Source organism: Castanea sativa, chromosome 10 (assembly GCF_040712315.1).
Source record: "Castanea sativa cultivar Marrone di Chiusa Pesio chromosome 10, ASM4071231v1".
Classification (NCBI taxonomy): Eukaryota; Viridiplantae; Streptophyta; class Magnoliopsida; order Fagales; family Fagaceae; genus Castanea; species Castanea sativa.
Genome location: NC_134022.1, coordinates 29534052 through 29560127, shown reverse-complemented (window position 1 = coordinate 29560127; position 26076 = coordinate 29534052). Strand labels below are relative to the sequence as shown.

Here is a 26076-nt window from a genome sequence, read left to right as displayed (position 1 = left end):
CTAGCTCCGCCACTACTTTTATCACATTCATAATTCTCTTATTTTTTTCTCACATTTAAAGGTACTATCCTCACATTATGCAACACCAATATCACATGTCAGTGCACTTTTATGGAATTCCCTATTGAGTAGTACCACCGTTCTGTACTTTCGTATAAGAAAAATTTGATTCATAATCTCAACCTTTAATTTAATCCAACAGTTGTAACTAGTTGCCACGTCATCGATCCGTGTCTCACCTAGTGTTGGGCTACCTTTCTTCACCTCTCCCCTTTCTATTGTCTTCAGATTCACCAAATCCAATTATCAAAACTTTTCTCTATTCCAACAAGTTTAATCTCCATAACCATGGCTACAATGGAAGCCTCGAGGCCAGACCACCGTCTGCCGGCGGTGCTTGCCGGTCTAACCTTCTCCTCTCTTAAGGTCCCTCTTTTTTCTCGTTCTCTCAAGTCTAGCCGTGACCAAGATTTTGCTTGCCCCAACACCACTATCTCTAGCAGTTTCTCAACAACGTCACCAACGCTAGTGGTCGTCGGGTACCCTCTCTTTCTCCTTAATTTATTTTCTTTTCTATGTGGGTTTTTTTTTTCCTCTTGTTTGCTCATTGATTTTGGGGTGAGAGGGATGAGATTTTGTTTTATGACTAACATTTTGTTTCAGTTTTGATTAGCTTGATGAATGGGTTTTCTTGTTTGGATTTCTGGAATTAGCAATAACTGTTATTATTGGCATTTTTAAAGCTGGTTTTTGGGTGAGCATTGAAGATGTTTGTTAAAATGCCTCATAGAGTTTTAGTTCATCTTTCTGTATTCTACCCTTTTTTTTTGGATTTTTATGCCAAAACTGTGATGCTATGTGTATGGAAATTGGATTTTTTTTTATTAGCTTGATTAATGGGTTTTCTTGTTGAGTGTAAAGCTTGATGGTTTTGCTTGAGTTTGAAAATTAGGACTTTGCAATATGGCCGAATCTATTGTGATTGAATGAAAATGGGTTTTCTTGTAATTGTTGTGTGTATGGGTCTATTGGCTTTGGCATTTTGGAAATGTTGATACTAGATCTTTGATTTTTTCTTCTGATCTTGATTTCTTTGCCTAAGAGTATCCATTTCTTATTCCTTAGTTTCTTTCACTGAAACAAAACTATGATTCTTATCTTGATAAAAATCTCTCAGTTTGAAGTTTGTTACAGTGGATCAGTTTTTTATCATTCCCTATGTTACTACTGTGGTTTGAGTTGTGAAATGCACTGAAGATGTTTAAGAAAATATATGTTAGAAATTTGAAGTGATGTTAATCTAATTTATTTGTATGTTGTGTAGTCTTGAGGGAGATTCATCATAGTGATGTTAATGCCACTGAACCAGGTCTTCTCTGAAGCTGCCAGAATCTTGCAAGACTTCCTTGAGGCTCACAATGATGCACCAGTCCTAGTCCGGAATCCAGTCCAGCCTAAATGGTTTGTCCCAACAGTATTTACTTGGCACAAATTGGTGGCCATCCCACAACTTATGCCCTGCCACACACAAAACACATACAATTAAAAATTATTTACTCTGAAATTCTTTGAAAGGTGTCATAATCAACTTCTTAGGTAATGCAATTAAGATTGTATAACAAACAGAGAGATTCAATTTCCTTTGTGAAGGGCCAAACAGCTGAAATCCCCAATGAATAAGACCCAATTGAAAGATTTAGAGACAAATCTCTCCAAAAACCCAAAATATAGGCGGGGCAAATCTTATTTGCTTTTCTATTGAAGAGAAACTGCAAAACACAAGTACTGGGGGAGGGATCTTGAGGACAAACTTATGCTTAAGCAAAGCCCCAACGAGATCACCAAAAAAAAAGGAAGATAAACAACTATGTGAAGCTCAAGGACAATATCATTTGGTTGTTATAACTTTTCCACCCTCAAGAATGGAGTCAATATCATCAAGAACAAAGCCCTAACGATAAAAATTGTTGGGATGTTAATACCGAGTTACTTCAGGAATCCTTCAATATGAGAACAATAATCATACTCATTGTGACAAAAACGTTATTCCCAACAAATTAGATGTGTGAATCTGGTTCCAAAATTTGCCAAATATTTAATAAAAATCTCATAATTTCAACACTTTCATCATCTGAAAAACAGACAAGACATAGTGACATAGTCATACCGGCCTTTTGTTATCAAAGAGCAAGATCTTGGAACCAGGACTTTAAACCCGGTATATGCTTTCCATCATAAACCATATGATACAATGGAACACAATTAAGATTTACTTGAGGTCAAGATAGAGAAGTGATTAAATAGGTCTTAAGGTCAAGATAGAGAAGTGGAATACTGAAAAAATGTCATAAATGATCAAGGGTCTCTCAGGCAATTGCAAGAGATTAAAATAAATAAATAAAAACAAACAAACAAATAAGTGCAACACATGAATGATCCCAGATATTTCTCTCAATATTTAATCATCTGCAAAAGTCTAAAAGTTGATAGACAACATGGATTCTCCAAGAGGTATATTCTTGGTGCCTCCTAATTATTAATAACTTCAGTAATTGTTGAAGTTCAAAATTACGTAATGTCAAACTCGGCAGGACAAACAACTTGGTAATGCATTCTCATGACTACCAGTGATAACTCCACAAAAACAGAATGGCACTAGCACAATATAAGAGCCTTAAACAAGAAATAGACAATATGCTTAAAATAATATAACAAGAAACCCCATGGTTTTGTTGATTAAATGCTAGATAACTGTATACAACGACCAAGCTAAAACCAGACACAAAATTTGTATGTCTTTATATATAAGATCATTTCATTTTCCGCATTTGCCATGACAATGTTGAGCCAATCTAAGTTTCTACCCTCCACCTCTAAAACAAAATCAACTAACGAATTGCAAAGCCAGCATTTTGGTGAGCAGAACTCTATCACTGTAGCCTCTTTCCCTTCGCCAAGGGAAGCAAATCTTTGTTGCTTTACCTCTGCTTGCTCTTCAGGAGTTAAGTTCAACTTTATTTGACTTTGGTTGGTTCCAGCATCGAATTGGAACTAAGCCATGGATAAGAGGATTTTGAAACAGAGGTGACGAGATTGAAATTTTATAAGCAAAAGACCTAAGATTTTGCAAGGATTTGAATATCCAAGGACCGTCAAACATGTAGAGATTAAGAATTTTAGGATAAAAAAAAAAGACCCAATATCAAATACAAATTGATAAGATCATAAGACTTAAAAAAAATAAGAGTAAAAAGAATTGAAGAAAGCTCACAGTCACAGGTCGGTAATAGAGACCCACTTGAGAATGGAGACAGAATCTGGGTCGTCAGGTTTGAAAGAGTTCTTGAAGGAGAGAATGCTAATTCCTTCTCTCTCTTGGGCCACCGGTGAAAGAAGAAGAACTCTTGCTAGGTTTGCAGTTTGGGTGAGAAGAACGCGAGAAAGAAAAGACTCTGTTGTTTGTTTTTCAATGTGTTTTTGCTTTTATACATTACCTGCTTATTCGGTAACTAGTTTTCATTAAAAATAAATAAATGGTCAGGATTAAGACATGTAAAATATATGGTCAAGATTTAAAGGGGTACAGTACCCACTAAAAAAATAGTGGGTACTGTAGAATGACCCTTAATTTAAATGCCGACGTGGCATTTTTAATGTTAAAATAAAATTTTTATTATTATTTTGATAGTTACGTTTGCCACGTGGACTTTGCCGTTAGAACACTGACGGAAAAGACTAAAATAAAAGGCGTTTTTCTAAATAGGGACTAAAAGCGGTGAAAAAAAAAAGATAGAGACTAAAGTGGGAATCGTATGAAAATGTAGGAATAAAAATGGGTTTTTCGCCAAAAAAATTTCTATATCAATTATTGAGTTTTTGTGTCTATCCAAAAAATTAATAAAATAGTAAAGGAAAAGTCGATAAGAGCAATCAAGTTATTGTTTCTATCTAAATTTTTTTTTTTCAATTTTGTGCAAGCATTTTTTTTTAATATCTTGGTGCAACCACTTGACAATTAAATAGGATATTCACTTAGTGCAAACATTGCTTCTTAGTCTAATTTTTGTTATATAATATATGGTGTCAACGTGATACCTTAACTTTTGATTTGAGCAATTTGGTGTAACGGTGTAACCATTTGACATATTTACTTAATACAACCACATCCCTTAAGTCTAAATTTTATTATATAGTATATGATCATGATACGATGCTCTAACTTGTAATAATACTAAACTTTCCAATAATTTTAACCAGACACTAAAATTAAAATACACAAAGGAACATAGAACAACCTTGGGAAGTTTACAAGAGAAGTCTCCCAATTTTTATTACTTTCCCAAAAAGTACAAACAAGAACAAATTCCTATTCCCTTAACACAAAATACTCACTCAAGGTCACAATGCTACAACACATTGCTCAAAATACAAGAAAATACATTTCTTTCCCTAACACAACAAACCCTCTATATTCCTTCGCTAAATTGTTGTTGATACCCCCAACATTTTCAAGGTACCAACCCTTTTATAACTTGTTGCAAACTTTGGGAATTTGCCTTTTAGGGCATGACTACTTACTATCCTATAGCCATATTGCACTATCATCACACCAAACAAGCCTCTATAGTTAGTACTTACTACTTAGCAACCGCTTGGTAATTGTACCATGTTCAACAAATGTGCACTACTCGTTAAGGCAGATAACTAATTACCCACTAAACTGTTAACGTTGATATTGCAAATTTGCATTGAATTAGGGTGTATATTAATATCCTTATAATTTAATTAAGCTAAACACACAGGGGAACAGTTTTGATCTGTTCCATTTGATGTATAACTCCTTTTACGGCTACATTATCTATATAACCTAACCATACCACCTTATCTTTATAACTATGTCAACGAAGTATTATCTTAACTCTTAAGTAAATCAAACTGGTAGAAATCCCTATAGTTCAGCCAACAAATAGTGGAGTGAAGCTTATCCTGATGCATAATAACTCCTCAGTTGTCAAACAACAAAGATGAGAACAATTGATTCTTCTTTTGTTGCTAAGCATGAATATTTACATCTTTGTTTGAAAAACATGAAGATGTACCTCAGTCCTGATCATGTTGTACTTTTCAGCTTTCGAAAGGTCCTTGATGAGGCTATGCAAGGGCCTAAATTTAAAATAAAAAAAAAATGCATGGAGTTATTAACTAAAAGGGTCTTTAAAAAAAGTGAAATTTTAAAGAATGTACCATAAGATGAGATTTAAAAAAAAAAAAAAAATTAAGGTTAGGTAGATACTAGATAGTAGGGATTGGATCCTAAGATAGTCTAACAGAAAATTTAGGATTTTGTTAGGGTTATTAGTTAGATATTATCTCCATACAAATCTCTAGATTTAGATTTGAATTTTGAATTCTAATAGATTAAGTGTAATCCAAACCATATCACGATCAGCTTAAGTGTCAATTGATGATTGAATTACATTTTTACACATGGGTTCATTACCTCTTAAAGTACTCTAATCATTAGTTGACACCCAAACAAGTTGTAGTAAACTGTGTACCCAAACGTGTGTCCTTAGACTTTTGGGAATTCTACTCCAAGTTGATTTTGCAACATTGTGAGAATTGTTGTAAATTAGAAAAATGTTAAGTCCACAACAAATTCTAAGTGGCATGTTGTTGTTGACAATTAATGGTAAGCACAAATTAATTTCAGTAATATGTTTAAATTAGAAACTGTAACAATTTATCATCTAAAATTTGTTGTGAAAATATTGTGAGTTAAGCAATTCTCGCACACTTAAGGATCAAATTGGAAGAGCTGGCTCTCCCAATGACTATTCTATATAGTAAACTGGAAGCACGGACGGATCTAGGTGGGGGCCCAAGGGGGACCTTTTGGGTCCAATTATTTATTTATTTTATTTATATATATAGTTATAATATATTTTATTTTTGTAATTGGGTTTCCCTTCCAAAATTTTAGGCCCTTTCTCCTCAATAAGTCTAGTTAGCCTCACCCAAATAGCAACTATCAAACTAAAAGACTTCAAAAATAATAAAAACATTCACAATTGTGATTATATTTTAGCAAAAAAAAAAAAAAAATATATATATATATATATCTATATATTTTACCACCAAAGAACCAAAAAAGCATGTGTTTTTTGAGAAACTAAAGCTAAATTTTTTGCAACTACAGTAAACTAATATAAATACCAATTTTTTTTTATTATATACAAGATAGAAATTTTACTCTAGCCTAATATAAGTATATATATATGTGTGTGAAACTCCCTCTTGGAGACTTGAACCCCAGCCCTTACGCCCTCCCAAATACTCATATTTGTAGAGTGATCATTGCACCAAGGGTGTGCAGTGGTACCAGTTGACTGTAGCAAGTTGTTAAAAATAAAATACAACATTTTATGTAGATTATATCTCTTCATTCAATTAAAAAAACTCAAATTCTCTCTCTTCCTCTATTATTTTAACAAGTTGTTTATATTATTTTAAATGAACTGATAAAAAATAGAACATTTGACGTTGGGTATATTGTAAAGTGAGGTGGTAAAATAGATAAAGTAATTTTTTGAGATGTGAAAAGTTAAAATTTTTAGCATCACTACTGTGAATGCTCTAACTTCAAAAAAAAAAAAAAAAATCTTAGCTAGCCTAGTATTAAAAAAAAAAAATTATTTTGTTTTTGTTTTTGTCTTTGTTGGTAAATAATTGTATCTTAATGTATTTAAAAATAACAATTTTATGTATTTATAATTTTTTTAATACTTTATGGATACCTATTTGAAGTTTTTATTTTATTTTATTTTATTTTATTATATATTATATATATATATATACACACTCCGGCTAGCTTAAAATACCTGACCGGTAGCCATCCTAAACATAGAACAGTTGGACTGTGGAAGCAAAGACTGCTCCCCTACTGGCACAAAGCCAAAACTTTTATAATAACTATGAAAATACTAATCTGGAGTCACTCTAACAACTAGCCCAGCATGCACAAGTGCATGCAATAGTGAAGGCAATAAATGTGACATATATATTTATTGAATCATGTCATGTCACAGAAAATCTTACGCATGTAAACAAGGACATTGCATACTCATGCATCCAATTAAAAACTTTTCATAGGATCATCTTAATCATAAGGAGTGCCAATCATTGAATTACGAGGAAAACTACCATTTGAGAACCCTTAAAAGACAATATGTAATCACATCACACGCACGCAAGACGCAAAACAATCCTTTTTAGATCGAGTTGAAACAAAGCAAAAATGTCGAACAAGAAGGATGAGGAGGAAAAGGCAAAGGAAAGCAGTCCAAATAGGTGCCACGCTTGCAAGAAGAGTGTTGGTATAATAGGGTTCAAATGTAAGTGTGGAAATATTTTTTGTGCAGCTCATAGGTACTCTGATAAACCCAACTGCACCTATGATTATCGGGCTGCTGCTAAGGTTGCTATAGCAAAAGCCAACCCTGTTTTCAAAGCTAAGAAGATGGATAAAATTTAGACCATATTGTTTATAGCCTTTCCTAAAATATCATATAGCATGTGGCTTGATTATTAAGTTCTGCCAAGACTTTCGAGCTACGAGATAACAACATTTTGTAACTATCTAAAAAAAAAAAAAAAAAAACAAAAACAAAAACCTTTGCTAAAATAAGAAGTTCAGAAATTTTTGGAGATGCAGGGTATCGATCCCCGTACCTCTCGCATGCTAAGCGAGCGCTCTACCATCTGAGCTACATCCCCATTTGGGATTTTTATGTTTTAAATGAGAAATTAATTATTGAGAGTAAATAACGGGATAATGGATTTCTTTATATAGGCAACGTTCTACTTCTGCTTGATTAGGAAGCCTAGTCGATCTGTTAGAACATTTTCTTTTACAAACTTCAATTTTCACACTAATATTTGATTCAATATGTATCTGGTATTGTATGAATGAAGCAGGGGCGTAGGGGGAGTAGCTTTGGAATCAATTAAAAGATAGGGTTTTATTTATTTATTATAAATTTCACTCTTGGATTTTTATAGTAATGAGTTAGTTACTTAAGATCTAAAGTTTCTCTCGCGGCTAGGGCTTAGGGTTGACTCTTCCCACAGCTAGGGTTTAGGGTTTTCTCTTCCCACGCTTGTAGAATTTTGTTCCTAACCTAGTTTAGGTTTCTTGTTCCCTTCAAACTCTAGTGTTTGATAGGACGGTGGGGTCTTGTTGTTTGTGTTGTGGTAGTGGATTGTTTTTTTGCTCTGGATCTGTTTCGTTTATGACTGGATTAGAAGAGTTGTGGTCACGGTTTTCTTTAACAGAGGATGAGGAAGGCGGGGTAGAGGTGGCTCATCAGGAGGAGGTAATTATCCACCGTTTGGCTAGTAAGTTTTTCACAAAGCATGTTCTGAATCTAGATGCGGTGGCTCGCACATTCAAGCCATTGTGGAAACCTGCTGGTGAACTTAAGATTCGAGATATCGGAGAAGGTGTTCTGTTTTTTGAATTTGAAGACGCTCTCAACCTTGAAAGGGTGCTGGAATATGAGCCATGGTCATATGACAAGAGTTTGGTGGTTTTCAAAAAGAATCCTGATATAGAGTCTATCCCTTTCCTAGAGTTTGATCGTGTCACGTTTTGGGTACAAATTCACAATGTACCCGAGAATAGTTTGAATCATGAGACCGGTGAAGCCATTGGTAAAAGGATTGGTTCAGTGATCCAGATGGCTGATACAGAGGATGATGGCTCTGGTGTAGAGTTTTTGCGAGTCCGAGTTGCCGTTGACATAACAAAACCCCTTCCACGTTGCTACAAGTTATGGTCGGAGGATAAGCACATTGGTTGGGTCGGTATTCGCTACGAACGTTTGCCTAACTTTTGCTATTGGTGCGATCGAGTTTCGCATGGCGAGAGGGATTGTGAAGTGTGGTTGAGAGGGAAAGGTAATTTGAAAAAAGAGGATCAACAATACGGTGAATGGATGCGGGCTGAACAGGTTAGACAATTACGGAAGTCAGTTGCAGTGATTCCGGGTAGCTCGCGTAGCCAAGCTCCTTGGGGCAGAAAATTTAAGTATTCATCAGGCAGTAACAACGGACAATCTGCTGACAATATTTTGGCTTCCTCTGAACATGACTCCAAGGGTGGTAAGGCTTCTACCATGAAAGTGGATCAGCAAAAGTTTGAGAAGGGGGCTCCTAAGACAGGTAGAGAAGGTTGTCCGAAGGGTAGGGTGCAAGGTGACAGAGATGGCAACGAAGGTCATAGTGTGTGCTGCTCATCTTGGTTAGAAAGGGGGTGTGGCGGGTCTGACGTTGAAGGAAGGGCAAAATGGAGGTAATAGTTCTGCTAGTGGGTTGAAGAATCGGCTAGGAATATTAGAGGTAAGGGTCATCAAATAGCCTATGGCCCATAGCCCGGCCCAAAAACCCGACGGCCCACCGGGCTAATGGGCGGCCCGGCCCGTTGTTATTGAGGCTCATGGGTAGCCCATTAGCCCCGTGGGTTAGGCCGTGGGCTAGTTTTTATGCCCATGGGTACCCAATGGGCTAGCCCAGTAGCCCAACCCGTTGCCCAGCCCATTAGCCCAACCCAATAACTCATAATTCATAACAAAAATATATAGGAAGTGTATGAAGGATTGATCTTGAGATATTATAGAGGAATTTCTTAAGAGATCTCCCTCAACTACTAAGATACTCAAAGTAGTTGTGCTAAACTTAGTTTACTAAATATATATTTTTCTAGTAATCTAGCAAATTTGAATTAACCATTTGACATTTTTTTTATTAAAGATAAAATAAAAAACTATTTAAATCCTTAATAAATAAAAAAATAGGTTTCCATCAACAAAACAACAAATTAAATAGATTTGAATGTAAAAAAATTTGTAATGAAGCATTAATTTCTTTATTTCTTTCCTTTAAAAAATAGATTGATTATTCCCTTATAAAAAATTGATTTTTTCCTTATAAAAAATTGATTTTTTCCTTATAAAAATAATAAAATAATATGCTAACACAAGCTTATGGGTAGCCTATTAGGCCCAACCCAATAGCCTAGCTTGCTAAAAACAAAATGGGCATTGCCCATGGGCTGAGGTTTTCTTTTTCAGCCCAGCCCGACTCGACCCGTTAACTAATTAAGAGCCCATTATGCCCAGCCTATTGTGTCACTGGGCCAAGTAAAAATGGGTTGGGCAGGCTCGACTCGGCCCATTGACGACCCTTAATTAGAGGAATGCACTAATCAAAGTGCAGTAAAGTTTGTCCCTCTAAGAACATGGAAAAAAATTGCCCGTCAATGCCAACAATCTGATGTAGACAAGCAGCCTAGTAGCATGAAGCGACGCCCAGAGATGGATATTGAAGAAGTCACTTTGAATAAAAGGTAATGTATGAATTTTTCCTTCTCCCATAATAAGGAGAATTTTGAGGTGGTCGCTGGTTCCTAGCACCACCGAGCACAATGAGTTGCCTAAGTAATAACTGTCGTGGGCTTGGAAATCCATAGATAGAGAACGAACTAGTTGCTTTAGTCGGCAACAAAGATCCCAAGTTAGTTTTCTTAATGGAGACTAAGGTTGATAAGGCTGTTTTGGAGAGAGTAGGAAGAAAAATTTAGAAATCAAATATCATTGTGGTTCCACGGCATAGTATTTGAAACCTTGCATTACCTCAAAAGAAAGACTACCGGTAAAATGGGGTACATGGCTCTCAAGCTTGATATGAGCAAAGCTTAAGACCGAGTTGAATGAGATTTTTTGGAGAAAATCATGACTCACCTGGGGCTTGATGAAAAAATGATCTGAATTATAATGTCATGCATGAAAACGGTCTCATATTCAGTTCTCCTAAATGGGCAGCCAGTGGGTAGAATCAAACCTTCAAGAGGTTTACGTCAAGGTGACCCCTTATCTCCTTACTTATTCTTATTATGTGCCTTGGGTTTACAGAGTTTACTCCAAAAAGCTGAAGTGAATGATGATATTAGAGGTGTGGCTATTTGTAGAAATAAGCCTCGGGTGTCTCATTTATTTTTTTGCAGATGACAGTGTGCTTTTTTGCCATGCTACGGAAGCTGAATGTTAAAGAATATTGGCTATATTGGCTGTTTATAAGAGGGGCTCGAGGCAAAAAAATTAACCGAGAGAAGACCAATATTTTTTTCAGCTCAAATACTCAAGACCAAGTGAAGTTTCAAATCCAAGCTCTATTAGGGGTTCCTGCTATTCGTTAATATGAGAAATATTTGGGGTTGCCAGCTTTTATTGGTCGGGCGAAGAAACAAAGTTTTGTCTACATCAAGGAAAGGGTTTGGAAGAAATTACAGGGTTGGAAGGAAAAACTTCTCTCACAAGCCGAAAGGGAAGTTCTTATAAAGGCAGTGATCCAGGCCATCCCTACCTATACCATGAATTGTTTCAAGCTCCTTAAAGGTTTGATAACAGATTTGGAGGTTTTGACTTGTAAGTTTTAGTGGGGATATGGGGAAGGTAGTAGGAAGATTCATTGGGTCCATTGGAAGAAACTTTGTCAAGATAAGGATATGGGTGGTACGGGGTTCAAGGAAATAGAAAAATTCAATGATGCATTGTTGGCCAAGCAAGTATGGAGGATGATAAATAATCCTAATTCTCTTTGTCACCGGGTATTTAAAGCAAGATTTTTCCCAACTTGCTCAATCTTGGAGGCGAAGGACTCAAACACGGGGTCATATGCTTGGAAGAGTATCCTTAGTGTAAGAGATGTGATTCAGAAGGGGATGGTGTGGCGTATAGGGAATGGGCATGATGTACGGATCAAGGAGGATAGGTGGTTGCAGGGTAGTCCCACGAGCCCCATCATTTCACCTCTGCCTACTGTTGCAGCCGAGACAAAGGTTCAAACTCTTATTAATCCGGAGTTGGGAGTGTGGAGAGATGACTGTGTTAACCAACTCTTCTTGCCACAAGAAGCCTCTGCTATATTGGGGATTCCTCTGAGTTGTCGCTGCCCTCCAGACAAAATAGCATGGGGTTGCACTCCTTCAGGTGTTTTTAGTACAAGTAGCGCTTATAAGCTCTTGGCCTCTGGGGTGGATGACAGCCAAGCTGAAACTTTAAACCGAGCTGCTCAAAAACAGTTTTGGAAGGCAGTATGGGGGCTTTGGGTCCCTAATAAAATCAAGCATTTCATCTGGCGAGCGTGTAATAATGCTCTTCCAACTATGAGCAATCTGTTTCGGAGACAAATCACACTATCTGATAAGTGTGAACTCTGCAATCTTCACCCTGAGGACCCATTGCATGCCATCTAGTTGTGCAGAAAAGTGGAGATCATTTGGAGCTCTTCTCATTGCTTCAACCAAGCCAATCTCCCCCAACCCTAGAGTTTTAGTGACTTACTCTTTTTTTTTTTTTTGCAGGTCATAGATGACTATAGAAAGGAAGTGTTCTCTATTGCAGCTTGGCTGTTGTGGAACCAGAGAAATGCCATTCACTTTGGCAGACCTATGCGAGATACAGACCAAATCCTACCATCGGCTGGAAATTTGCTGCAAGATTTCCTGGCAGTCCAACAGATAGAAACCACCATTCCTACTTCCCTTGCTTCGCAGCACTGGAGCAAACCTGACTTAAACTACCACAAAGTCAACTTCGATGCTGCAATGTTCAGGGACGGGCACTTGGCTGGAGTTGGAGTTGTTGTTCGAGACTGGAGAGGCGAATTTGTTGGTGCATTATCTTCCCCAATGCCGCTGACTCATTCAGTTGCTGATATGGAAGCGCTAGCGTGCCGGAAAGCTGTCGAATTTGTTGCAGAAATTGGAGTACAGAGAGTGATTTTCGAAGGGGATTCAGCTATGGTTATCAATGCTTTAAACCAAAACAATGCTAGTCTTTCATCTTACGGTGTCGTCATTGAAGACATCCGCAGTCAAGCTTTGGTGTTTCAGTCCTGTGCATTTGCTCATACTAGTCCAGTTTGTAATTATGTTGCTGATGCAATTGCTAAAAAAGCAAAAGCTTATAGGAGTGCTCGGGTCTGGTTTAATTCCCCTCTTGAGGACATAGTTTCTTTACTTTTGTTTGATGTTCACTGAATTCTTGTTATTCCTATTCAATAATAGCCCAGACTTGTATGGCCTGTTTGGAAGTTAAAAAAAGGAAGGGGAGTAGAGTAGAGGGAGGGAGAGTAATTCAATTCCTTTGTTTGGAAGTTTTTTAAGGAAGGAGGGAGAGGGATTTGGAGGGGTTTCAACTACTTCTAACCCCTCATTTTTAATTCCTCCAAATTGAAAAGATTTGGAGGGAGAATAGGGTAGATAAATTATTCATCATATAAATTCTCAAATTTATCCTTTTTAAATTAACAAAATTACAAACTGATTATACCTTTTGTTTGTTTTCTGAGAAAATTTAAGTGAATGGAAAAAATAAAAATAAAAATAAAAATTATTTGCTAATAAACAGGACCTCAGTTGTACATTCTCACCGTTTGTTGGCGCCGAAATTTTGCTCAGAAACCGGCCGGTCGCACCTCGGACTAACCGCCGGCATCACCTCGTTCGTATTTCGGCGAGGACCAGGCCTCGATCTGAAGCTCAAAGGCGGCGATTCGTTTCCACCGCGACTAATGCGGCTCGCCGAAGACCTTGCTGGCTTCATTACGACGATCGGAGACTCGCCGTTCCGATCGTAAACGAAGTTCTGCAAAAGGCCTTTGAGTTGCAGAGCTTCAAGAATATGCTTCAAAGTCTCCAAATCTTTGAACGGTTCTTCAATCCCTCGCATCGATTCGACGACAAAGACGCATCGTTCTCCGGCGTCGGAACTCTGCACAGAAAGCTGCCGTTGATCGGGGGCACAAGACGGCGGCCGTTGATCGTGGTTGCTTGACTTGCTTCCTATGTGAAGCTTCTTAAATTTTCAATAAATAAAGAATTTTTTTTATTTTCCATAAATAAAGAATTTTTTTTATTTTTATTATTATTATAATTTTTTTGATTTAATAAATATTATTTTATAATAGTTAATATTAGTTTTTTTTTTTAGTCAAGTTAATATTAGTTTTATACTTTGATTAATGGTATTTGATGGAATGATTAATTAAATAATTATTTAATATAACAAATTAATCATAGATCAATGTTGCAAGTCCATTTTCAAATAGGGGTAAATTTGTCTATTTAAATTATTTCCTCTCATTTTCATCCTAATTTTTAAAACATCCAAATAAGAGGAAGAGCTAATTACTCTCTTCCCCCTCACTAATTTTAAAAACATCCAAACAATGTAGAAGGTAATCACTCCCCTCTCTACTACTCTCCTCCCCTCTACTCTCCTCCCTCTCTAAACTTTCAAACAGGCCAGTAGTCTAGTTTCTCAACAAAAAAAAAAATTTGCATAAATTTTTTTAGATATGAACCGTAACTTAATTGTTTTTATCAAATTTTTTTTTTACTATTTTATCTATTATTCCTTTACTACTTTATCAATTTTGTTGGATAGACATAAAATCATAATTGTTGATATCAAATTTCACTTTTGTGAGTTGAAACACCTTTTGGATTCTAAAAATCAATTCGGTCCCAGTTTGGGACCTATATGTGTACATCAACATCAAACGTGTAATGGGCTCATGGAAATGTCCTTCTTTTCTTTTTTCTTTTTATCTTTTAACAATTGGACATGACCTTATTTCATGTACACATATTCTAGGTGCTTCCATTGCAGCTTCCTAGATATCAAATAGGAATATCCGAATATGGTGATAATTCAATTGGCGTTTAAATTTACAAAAAGTGAAAAAAAGAAGAAGAAGAAAAAAAAAGAATAGTCTGAAGAGGATATCAAAATATTTTACAAAATAAAAATAATGTATGGACCAATAAAAACAAACATTGATCCCTTGTGGAGTTGACGACAGAATTGACTTATGATGATATGATATTTTACCAACCTTCCTTCCTTAAGAGGGTAGTGAAATTGCTGATTGTTTTTTACTCTTTTAAGTGATAATATATATATATATATATATATATATATATATATATATATATAGTTATATCTTATATGTGCTTTTAATGGTATATAGTCTTGTGGGCTAGATATATATATATATATATATATATATATATATAAATCTTTTTCCATGCTCTAATTGAATTAATAGCATAACTTGAACTGCAAGTCTTGTAATCAAATTTGAGAAAATTATTTCTAAATATATTTTATCGATTTCTACCTTGACCATGACACTCAATTTTACCAAAAATAAAAGAAGTGACAGTATGATCAAACAGTCCTTCAATGAATTTTTTTCTGGAAATGAGTAGAAGCTCTTGAATGAAAATAACCTATGTTCCGATCACCAGCCTGAAACCAATTCAACCCAGACCGTTGGTGCTACATAGCGTCTTCCTTATCCGACCAGCAGTTTAGTTCAACTTGAGTATCCTTCATTGTTGTGATATTTTCAATAGTAGCATATTGAAGTTCCAACCACTCTAATTTTTTTTTCTCAATCTGGCTAAATTTTTGCTAACATGACTAAAGACATTTTTATTCCACAATTCAAGCTTAGCACGACAGTTATCCATACAAATCATCTATGATTTGTATCCCTAAACCCCAAAATTTTTCTGTATTAGGCCAATTGATGATTGACTTATTTTTCTAAACCCCCATTCAAATTGTGGTGTAAAATAATGATGATTTTTGGTCAATGTCACTAACACCCCCAATATATATATATATATATATATATAGACACACACACACAAATCTTATAATAAGTCCCTTTAATTAATAAAGAAAAAAAACCAATAGTTTCAAAGCAATGAATTAAACTTGTCACTGTCTAGAGAAAATTGGGAATCCAAAGGACCTTTTTTAGGAAGAAAAAAAAAAACATTGGAGATATTTCCAAATAAAAAAAAGCCAGGCCCAATTGCCAGTTGCCCGTTGCCCGTTGCCCTTTGCTTTTGTATAGAAATACATTAAAAAAAAATAATAATACAGTCACAAACTATTTTACAAAATATTGATATGATTAATTTTTTATTAGTTTTCATCTATATTTATCGTTAATATTATTTTTTTATTTACTAATAATTATTTACAAAATTAACTATTTATAAAAAATATTTGTAAAATAATCTGTGTCTATGAAATTATTCATACACAGAATAATATCTAAAAAAAAATGCCTTAATAGTCAAAGGCGAAGGGATCCGGATCCCTTCATAATCGGCATGTGTGGGTTTTGAGTTTGACTCGTGGTGATTTGAGTCCTAATACCTAAACCAAACCACAATACAATTTCTCCACCAATTAGCACCGATTCTGGCAGGGATAGAAAGGGAAACAAAAGGGCAAAAATGGGAGGGTGATTTGGGAATGAAAGATAGCATAAATACGTGGTCAAGGAACTCTGCCTTTGCGTTCATATTAACACACACACACACAAATAAAAACGGAAAGAGAGGAGAGGAGAGGAAAGGAAAGGAAGGGAAAGAAAAGGAGAGAAGGGAAAAAGGATCTCTCTTGTGCTGCGCGGCGTTGTTGGTTGGCGTATTGGAAAAGGAAAAACAAAAACAAAAATTGTTTTGTGGAAGGAAATAGCAGGGGAAAGATCCAGAAGGGAAAAAGGCTCTCTCTATCTCTCTCTCTCTCTCTCACAAATCACAATTCCATAGAGGAAGAAGAGGAATAATCTCTCGCTATAAAAGGAAGAAAGGAAAGGAAAGGAAGAAGAAGAAGAAGAAGAAGAAGTTTCATACATACATACATACAAACAAACAAACAAGCCCCCAAGTCTCGTGCGCCTCTCTGTCTCTCTTTCTTTCTCTGTCATTGTTGTTGTTGAAGATTGATATTTCGTTTTCCCACGAGTGCCGTTCGGTTCGATTTGGTTGGATTCGGCAAAAAGGATCTGTGGTTTTATTTGTGGTTGATTGTATTTTCGGTGGGAAGAAGAGTTGGTGATTTTGTTTTTTTGATTCTTCAGGTAACTGAAACCCTAGCCTTGATTTATATGTGTTTGTTTGTGTGTTTGTATCGTGTTGTTTTGTTGTTTGGATTGCCGGAAAAAAAGATAACCCTAGCGCCGATGGTGCGGTTTTGTCTTGACGAAGCCGCCGAACGCTGCAAGATCTACCGGACTAGAGAAGAAAGTATTGGATTTTGGAGTTTGAAAACTCGTTGAAGATTTTTCTCAAGTCTCTTATCTTATGGAGGTTTTTAGGGTTTGCCTCTAGATCTATCTAGGGCCTTTTATTTGCGAGTGGACGACCTACAATCTCAGCGGCGGCGTCGTTTAATGTGTCATCTATATCTTGCACTCTCTCACAGCCGTTGGATTTTGAAAAACGCTGATGATGAAATCCAAATCCAAATCAAATCAAATCAACGCTGATTGATTGTTATAGTATGGAGTAGTTTTAATAGGGTTTTTGTGGGTCATAAATTAAATACCCCATTGATCTGATTAGATCTGCACGATTCTCTTCTCATTGAGCTTCAATTGATTCATTGATTTTCATGAAATTTATGTTAAAATTTTGTTTGAGAATTTTGGACCTCGACTTCAGTGGTAGTAATGAGGCCGCCGCTACCACCGCCACGGCCACGGCCACGATCCAGGGTTGCTTGATCAAAAGATGGAGTATTTGGTTTTAGTCCCTGGATGGTAGGCTAAAAAAATCAAATAGGGTTATTGTTTTTATTATGCATCTAGCAATTTTGATACGAATTGGGAGAGAGATAGAGCCCCTCTTTGTGTTCGTCACAATGTTCAGCTCTGTCTCTATCTGGGTGGTTGTGAATCAAGGAATTGTTATTCTAAAACTATGTCTATGCTACCTGCTGGTCTTTCTCAGATTCAGCACTTTATCGGATAGGAAATTTATTGATAATGAAAGAGAAGTTTCTTTCAGAACATGGGTGTTTGCCCCTGTGTCTGTGTTACTTGAACTTTGTCTATGGTCTCTTCATTGTTCATTCTGTAGAACCCATTGTCCCAAATTGCAACAGTTGGCTGTGGCGAAAGCCAAAGTCTGCAGTTAAGGCGGCCATTATTGTGGAGTCTTGTTATCAAATTAATGTGCTCTCATTAGTGAACAATTTTTCTTGGACTGTTTTAAGTGTTTTAATATAAATTTCTACACTATTTTGGTGCTGGGCGTGGTGCTGACCTAAGCCTTGGATGTTTCACAGGCTGGAAGTCTGAGAAGCTTCTGGACTTTCTCCATCTCTGATTAGTCAACAATGAGTGCTCCCTTCTAATGGTGGGCATTAAGGATCCTTTTTTGTCATTGCATCGTGACACATTGTCCTTCAGCTATAATTAGAGAAACTTTATATGGATTTACAATCATTGTGGATGTGTTTTAAGGGTTTTCAACACATGTATGGATGAATCTTGTTTTGCTTTGCAGATTAGCTTGTGTTCCTGCTCTGGGGTGTCTGCCTCTACTCTTGAGATTAGCAAGAAACAAGACGCGACGGCATCCTGTAAAGCCTGCGGCGGAAAGCCTTTGGTTAATGGGAGGGTGCCATCAACCAGTAGCATGCCGGGTGCTGTTGGTCTGGAACTTACTAGATATGTCAACTCTGAATTGACTTGGACAAATATTACGAAAGGAAATAGGAGTTCATCAAGGCGTGCTAGGAAATCACTGACAAGAAGCTTGAGAAATATTGCAGAGCTAGTCAATAAGGACCCCAAAGCTGTGGACATGCCTGTTTCTGAATCTGAGAAGGTGAGCCTGACATGCAAAACTGTTTTTTTTTTTTTTTTAACATTCTTTCAGCAATTATTATCAGCAGAAATACCCATGTGATAAGGAGTGACAATATCTTTTCCTGATCTATTTGGCAGCTTGGTGTGAGTGTTCTTGGGTGCCGCTTCAGTGAAAAGGTAGAACATGTGCCAATCAAGAAAAGGAGATTTATGTTCAGATCACCATCTCCACCACCTAGAATCCCTTCTCCACATTCTGAGGAGAATGGACTGCTCTTGAAGTGTAAAAATGATTTGCATGAGGAGTTTCATCCCAATTCATTGGTCAAATCTCGATCTGTTGCAATTAAAGCTGCTGCTTCCATGAATGATTTGGGTCAAATAGTTGATACTGAAATTGATATTGGTGCAAAGAACCTGGTCAGGGCAAGCGATAAACCTGATGAAGTTGAAGATTTCTCTGGTATCTCAATACTTGCAGCTGCTGCCTGCAGTAACAGTTTTGGTGGAGATGATGGCCATGTTGAGGAGGGTTCAGGAATGGAAGAATCTTTTGTGCGTGAGGGTGCTTTTGAAGATTTCAAGAATAGTGAATCATGTTCTTTGTCAAAGGGAATTTCCAAGGAAGACCAAAGTTCTGCTGAAATTTCTAAAGAAGGAAGTGGTTCTTGTACTTCCATCATGCCTGCTGAAGAACTAGCTGCCTCCTCAAGAACTGCCAATTCATCCTCAAATTGTCTGCCTCAAAGACATACAATGGAGGGTACATCCTTGCAGGATCTTTCTATGGCTACGTCAAAGGATCTTTTGAGCAAGAGTGATGAGGGAACGATTAGAATGCAGGAATCCTCCTCACGAGATGGTAGGTTGCACTGGGATTTAAATACAGTAATGGATGCATGGGAGTGCCCTTTTGATGGTCAGAGTTCTGGTTCTCAGACTGATGTTGCTGTTGGCGTCTCTGAATATGGGAAAAGCACTTGTAGTGATAGGACTGGGAACTCTGAAGACAAGAAAATTGGAAGCATTAAATGTGATGCTGAAAAGGAAACACTGTCAAGTAATTCAAAAGATATGGTACATAAAACAGAAAAATTAAATGTAGAGGAGCATAAATTGGATCAGTGCACTGATACTGATAGTGCTATTTGCTCGCAGAGAGGGCAACTTTCTTCTGAGATTGATTTGGCTCCAACTTTGGTTTCAGTTCATGGAACACAATCCTGTCATAGTTTAGAGGGTGTTAGCCCTAAGTCTGGATCTGTTGACTTGGTTCCAGTTGATGATGCACTTGGGCTCCGAACATCTGCTGATGCAGATAGAAATGCTTTAGTCCAGTCTGTAACGTCTGGCTCTTCAGTAAGTAGTGAAACTTTACCTTTGCATCAGGTTGGCAGCTTGGATCTTTGTTCAGGGTTCACTCATACTAGACCAAAACATTGTACAAGCACATTTGTATCTGAAGATAACAGCAATGCAGCTTCTGTTGATATTACTAGTATGAAGAGTGTAGATGACAACACTGCTGGTTTTCAGACAGGTGAAATTATTTCCCCTGGTACTAAGGTTGTTCTGCAGGAGCCCATAGCTTTGCCTTGTAATTCTACCTGTGAGAATGAGAATGTTAATGGTGTAGATGCTGAGGGTGCTGAAGGAGCTTCCATTCTTGATAATAGGATTGCACCGACCAATGTAGTTGGCTTGGAGGCTGGTCAATTACAAGAATCTGGGTCTTTTGATAATGCAATGAAAATTTCTGCTGTGAACTCCGATGAAGTGGGTCCTTCTCAATCTTCTGACATTTGCGTAGAGTTGCCCACCTCTGCTGTCCTGGTTAGAGGTCAACCTGCAGGGATTGTGGATGTTAACATTCAACAAGGCGAAGTTTCTGTTGAAGATAATACTGAAACTGGTTCTCAAATGCATCTCGATAATGGGGAACCCAAGTCCTCTGAAAAAAGTGTGGCAGTCTTACACTCTCCATCTGGTTATTCTGATGGTCTTGTTAATGTTTCTGATAAGGTGGCTCCAGAAGAACCTTTGGACAACAACTATGTTTCTGACGTATGTCATGATGATGGGCATTTAGCTGGAATTGAAAAAACAAGTGAACTAGACATGGATTATGATTCCCAGTATGAAGATGGGGAGGTCAGGGAATCCATTTTGCATACTTGGGAAGATTATGATGGTGAAGATGTAGAAGCTGAACATGTGGACTATGGATCTGACAACACTAACACCTTGAGCTGTGAAGGTGATCAAGTTATGAAGAATACCCTGGAATCAAGCTTTCAACCTCATCCTAGTGTCTCATTATTGACAGAAGTTACTAAGGCAGGATCTGGAAAGGAAAGCACAGTCAAAACTAGCATACCTTGCTTGCGAGGACAGTTTACAGGGAAAGATGCAAGCAATGTTGTTGGGACAAGTGACAGTATGGACAACAAACCTGGTGTAAGTACCAACAAGGTGACCAGAATTGATGAGACTGATGCAAGGGGAGATGATATGAGGAAAGCAATCCAATCAGCTAGTATAAAGATCGAAATGTCTGGATGGGAGCAGTCGGAGTGTCATCAAATTTTTTCAGATACAGAGACTGGAGTTAGAGATGGCAGCAGCTGGAAGAAAAGTGATAATGATTGTGTTGATGGATTTGATGCTGAGGCAAGGATGGCTGAACCTGGAGTGTTTAAGAGGGATCTGCGGTCACATATTGAAGTACGACCATCACGTGATATACTTTTTGGAAAAGATAGGCTATCTTTGCAAGGAAGCAGGTACTATCTGTGACTTTTTACTTTCATATTAGCTTGGTATTTCATTTAGATTAGCCGGTATAGATTGATTTTTTTTTTGCTAATTTCTTATTTTTATTTATTATTTCCCAGATTCAGTGATGCTGATGGTTTAACTCCTAGATTTGAAAGGGAATCTGGATCTGCTGAATTCTTTGGTAGGGGTAGATACTCTCGGCATGCTTACAATAGAGATCTGGGAGGTGACCGTTGGGTTGATCCTTCAGAAAGCTACAGGGGCCAAAAACGGCATCATTCTCCTAATTATCATTCTACAATGAATTTCCGTCATGTTGTGTCAGAAAATGGTTCGCATCGGTCTCTAAGAAGTCGTTCACCAGTTGGAAGGGATGAGGCTTTTGGTATGCGTGTGGATGTTAGACCAGGTAGAGAGATCAGCCCATATAGACGCGTGACTCTTGGCAGGGGCAGATCTGTAAGATATGGTCCTCAAGTTGATGGGAGGGGACCTAGGGGGAGATATGGGCCACTACCTGGTAATTTCCGTGATTCTTTTAACCATTCACATCCTCCAACCAGGAGAGAGAGAAGCTTTTCTCCTATTGAAAGAAGAGGGAATACTCATGCACATCAATTTTGCACAAAATCTCCATCTAGATCTAGAACTCGGTCTCCTATTTCTGGTAATTCAGGTTTCAGACAGAGAAGTAAATCCCCTTTCAGATCTGAGATCAGGATGCAGAGACAGCGGTCACCTTACCAGCGGCCTGGCTTTTTGGCAGATCATGTGGTAGGACTTAGGTCAATGCGAAGAGGTCGTGGTTCCCCTCCTCATAACTCAAGATGGATTGGAGATAGGAGGGAAGGGGTCGGTCATTTCAGGGAGCATGGATACAATCAACGTACTTCAGTTATAGATAGGAGATTTGACCAACATGACAGGTTTGAATTGGTGGATGCCCCGCGGAGCTACAGACCTTTGTATTCTGGAAGATTGTCAGATATGGATGGAGTTGGTAGAGGCAGCCTAAGGTATGGTGGCAACAATGATGAGAGAAGGAAACATGTTTATAAATATCGGCCAGGTAATGCTGGAGTACGTAATGATATGGATGAACCTATTAAGCGGATTCGTTATAATGTTGAAGGTTTTGTGGCACGTAATTCTCGTTATCAGGATAATGATGATTTCCACAGCCGAGGGAATCCTAAGGATTTCAACAGGGGGGGCATTGACAGCCGAATAGGGGACATACCTAGAAGATCCGGAGAAGGAGGCCCATATGAATACCAACGAGAAGGGAAATATGATGTAAAATCAAATCCATCTGCAATGTGGGAAGGAGAAGAGGAATCATCTCCTAGGAAAAGACCTTCGTAACCTTGGTACCCAGTGCCCCCTTTTTTTTCCATCACATTGGGTGCGTCTGCAGGTAGACAGAAATATGTTGGACCTGATGAAATTTTTTCATTTTCAGCAGGAAAGCATCCAAGCCCTGCAGTTCTCCTTGTATTCCAGCACTTGTTGGATTTGCATTCTCTCATTTGTTTTTCTTTTTGAATTTTAGGTGAGGTCTAGTGGTTGCTTCTCATTTTTGACTTTCCATTTTAAATATATGTTGTCTTGTGGCCAATTCTGTTCGATGTAGCCTCTTTTGTTGGCCGTTGAAATATATTAATTAAATCAATGAAAAGTTTCATTTTTTTTTTATCATCATTTTCTTCAAGTGAATTTGATTTTTGTATTATTTACGAGTTATCCCTGTTTTTGCCGGAAAATTAGAACAATATGACAAAAACCAGTATTTGCCTATTGTAACCACCGAGTCTCGTGTTCGAGGCCATGTTATTGCATAGTAGCGTCAAACCTCTGAAGTCCGTCTATAAGGAAGATTGAGTTTTACATTATGGTCATGCTATACTGGGTGCCTTTTTCTTTAGGCAAGGAGGGATTGAAATTTGTAAATTCCCATTGGACAAGGCTCATATGGTCATAATTGTAGAAGCAAATGGTGGTAAGTGTCATTCTTTTGCCTGGTTTTGCAGGTTCGGTTAATTTCTGAGTACTTTATGTGAATTAATGCTTCTTGAATGACACTTCAATGCTGGTGAAGCTATACATTAAAATATGGTACTCCTTCCATTGATTGCATATTAGGAGCAGATGGATTACTTGCGCCCCCCCCGGCCCTTTCTTTTTTTAATAAATAGATTACTTACCTGTTTTACTTTGTAGAATGTTTACAATAGTTTGGTAGATCTAGTCTTCTCAGATTGTTATTGCAATGCGCTGAATTATTTTGTAGGAGATATCAGAATATCATCTTGGATCCTGTTAGTTGGGTGAAATAGAAGAATGCAAATTACAATTTCACTTGACGGTTTCCATGTTTATGCTTGCCTCTCGTCATCTGAACCTATTTGAGTAGCCAAAAGTAAACATGATTTAATGTACTTGAGCGGGGAATCATTCTTGAAGTTTCAATTCAGGGACTTAAATCTCTATCTTGTTTAGTCTACCACTTGCTGGTATGGTCATTGATGCCACAGGAGCAGGTTATATTATAATGATCAAATTGCTAATCAAAGACGCAAGGACTTGATAAACTTCACAATTTTCTGAGCTAGTGCTGTATAGGGGGAAAAAAAAAAATAGAGAACAGTAGTTTTCTGGTTTCCACACAAGACCATTGAGGAGATTCCCTCTTTTACATTGAGGTAGTGATTTAACTGAAAACCTAGTCAGCTATGCTTATCTAGTTTATGTTATATCGATGTTAAGCTCCTGCTTTCATTTTCTTGTGACTTGCTAATAATTATGTTACTGTACCAGCACTCAGGTCTTGCAGCCCTCATCAGCGAAGTGGGTGAAGAAGGAATTCATCATTGGGCAATCGTAGTTTAGTTCACCTGGTCTGGCAAATTTTTGCCTTATCAAAAGCCAACAAAAACCAAGGTTAGCCAAAATAGCTATAATAACCTGTAATATCTAGGATTTTATCACCAGTCAAGAATTTGGGAATGTAAAAATATCACTAGTTTTTACCAGTCCTGATCCATTAGCATATCATCTGATAATCCAAAGTCTCTTAGCTCTTCTTCAGAATGATGCATTAATAAGCTGTACCTATAGATAATAGGAGATGTATAGCAACTGCTAAAGATACGCTGAATTTGTAGTATGTAAACATAGTTTAATTTGTTGACATGGCAAAAGGGATTACCTTCCACCATAGCCTTTTTCCATAACAATTATTTTTCCATTGCCCAAATTATTTAGCTGCTCAAATTGCTCTACTGTCCATTTGTACCATCTCATTAGAAATACTCGAAGTGTTAGACCATGGGAGACTATCACTAAGTTCATGCCTGGATTTCGGTCGCCTGGTGGCTGAAAGCGTCCAATATCAATATCTGATCTCAGTGTTTCTCTGAACCCTGTTGCACTGATACAGATAGTGTTGAAACCTTTTCTTGTAATTTGACAAGACGATGATTGTCAAGTAATAAAATTACCTGTTATTCTATCATAAACATCAGCTGCGGACTCGCCATTGGGAAAGCGGTAAAAGAAACGGCCGTAAAGCATGCGGATAGCTTTCTCATGTCGCATCTTCTCTCTATCCTGAAAATTGCCTGTCATGGATAAGCGCAAGTGAAACCTCAATTACAAGAAATTTCTTTTTGAATTGAAAAAATTACGGTTAGAAGGTAAGTTTATGATTGTATTGGTAATACATGTTTGAAAATCAAACTATACTTTTATGAGTTCTAAAGAAGGTTTGAAAACATGGTGTTATATTTTTGCTTTAGATGATATGATTAGATACCAAAATCTTGTTCTCTTAGACGAGGCTCTACTCTCATGCCAGCAATTCTAGAGCGCTCAAATCCACGAGCTAGGCTCTTTAAAGTTTGTAGTGTTCTTCTATAGGGAGACACATAGAAGTAGACCTTCCAATTTTCTATTTTGTCTTGCTCAATCATCTCTCTAATTTCTAACCCACATTCCTCAGCTTCAGCCATTCCTTTCTCTGTCAGTGCAATCTTTGGATCAGCAATTCGTGTGTAAGCAGTCTCATCAAGATTCCCTTCACTCTGTCCATGTCTGACCAGGATTATCCGGCGAGGCCTAGGAGGTCGAACAGTAGCAGCAGCTGAACTATGAAGAGCATTCTTCTCGGGAAAAGTAGCCAACCCATTAGTGGACAGCTTAACAGTCTCCCTTTGGTTCTCACAGCATTTGATGGAGTTGGAAGTAAAGGTTTTTGGTTGCAAGATTGGTAGTGCTGAGGCTGAGGGTAGAGTGTGAGAAAGAGTGGCCATGGCTTGAGAGCCAGTCAAAAAGATAAGTGGACTGAGTGTGAGAGAAAGATTGGCCATAACTTGAGAACCAGCATCTAGTGTGCAAACCTAAACTGTAAATGTTAGTCATTTATTTGGCATGTTTCAGTTTAGTTTACTTTGGAAAAAGACAGTGATCGGTAAAAATGTGCTTCTTGATGCTAAAGTGGCCCTACCCACTCTCAAGTCTCAAGTCATAGAAAATACCTTCCAATTTCCTTGCTGGAAC

At 37.4% G+C, this 26076-nt stretch overlaps 3 protein-coding genes, 1 long non-coding RNA gene and 1 other non-coding gene across 6 annotated transcripts; 3 read left to right on the top strand and 2 right to left on the bottom strand.

Annotated features, from left to right (window-relative positions):
* Positions 1 to 7703: 7703 nt before the first annotated feature.
* Positions 7704 to 7776, bottom strand: TRNAA-AGC (transfer RNA alanine (anticodon AGC)). The gene has a single exon. It is a non-coding gene; the product is annotated as a tRNA-Ala (tRNA).
* Positions 7777 to 11563: 3787 nt separating this feature from the next.
* On the top strand, positions 11564 to 13099 carry LOC142612360 (uncharacterized). Its single transcript, XM_075784460.1, has 2 exons — positions 11564 to 12151; positions 12422 to 13099. The coding sequence occupies exons 1-2, from the start codon at positions 11564 to 11566 to the stop codon at positions 13097 to 13099; spliced, it is 1266 nt and encodes a 421-aa protein (XP_075640575.1).
* Positions 13100 to 16439: 3340 nt separating this feature from the next.
* LOC142614253 (uncharacterized) lies at positions 16440 to 23217 on the top strand. Of its 2 annotated transcripts, XM_075786831.1 has the most exons (5): positions 16446 to 17007; positions 18216 to 18286; positions 18437 to 18760; positions 18880 to 21524; positions 21636 to 23217. In XM_075786831.1, the coding sequence occupies exons 2-5, from the start codon at positions 18284 to 18286 to the stop codon at positions 22882 to 22884; spliced, it is 4221 nt and encodes a 1406-aa protein (XP_075642946.1). In that variant the 5' UTR covers positions 16446 to 17007; positions 18216 to 18283; the 3' UTR covers positions 22885 to 23217. The 2 variants fall into 2 exon arrangements, with proteins under 2 accessions (XP_075642947.1, XP_075642946.1); XM_075786832.1 differs by lacking the exon at positions 18216 to 18286 and having other exon boundaries at positions 16440 to 17007.
* Positions 23218 to 23809: 592 nt separating this feature from the next.
* LOC142614252 (uncharacterized) lies at positions 23810 to 24733 on the top strand. The gene is made up of 2 exons (XR_012840389.1): positions 23810 to 24221; positions 24337 to 24733. It is a non-coding gene; the product is annotated as an uncharacterized LOC142614252 (long non-coding RNA).
* Positions 24103 to 25979, bottom strand: LOC142614251 (phosphoglycerate mutase-like protein AT74H). Its single transcript, XM_075786830.1, has 5 exons — positions 25334 to 25979; positions 25020 to 25139; positions 24728 to 24941; positions 24550 to 24630; positions 24103 to 24433 (listed from the first exon to the last, which is right to left on the bottom strand). Exons 1-5 carry the CDS (start codon positions 25884 to 25886, stop codon positions 24340 to 24342), a joined length of 1062 nt encoding a protein of 353 aa, XP_075642945.1. The 5' UTR covers positions 25887 to 25979; the 3' UTR covers positions 24103 to 24339.
* Positions 25980 to 26076: the final 97 nt, after the last annotated feature.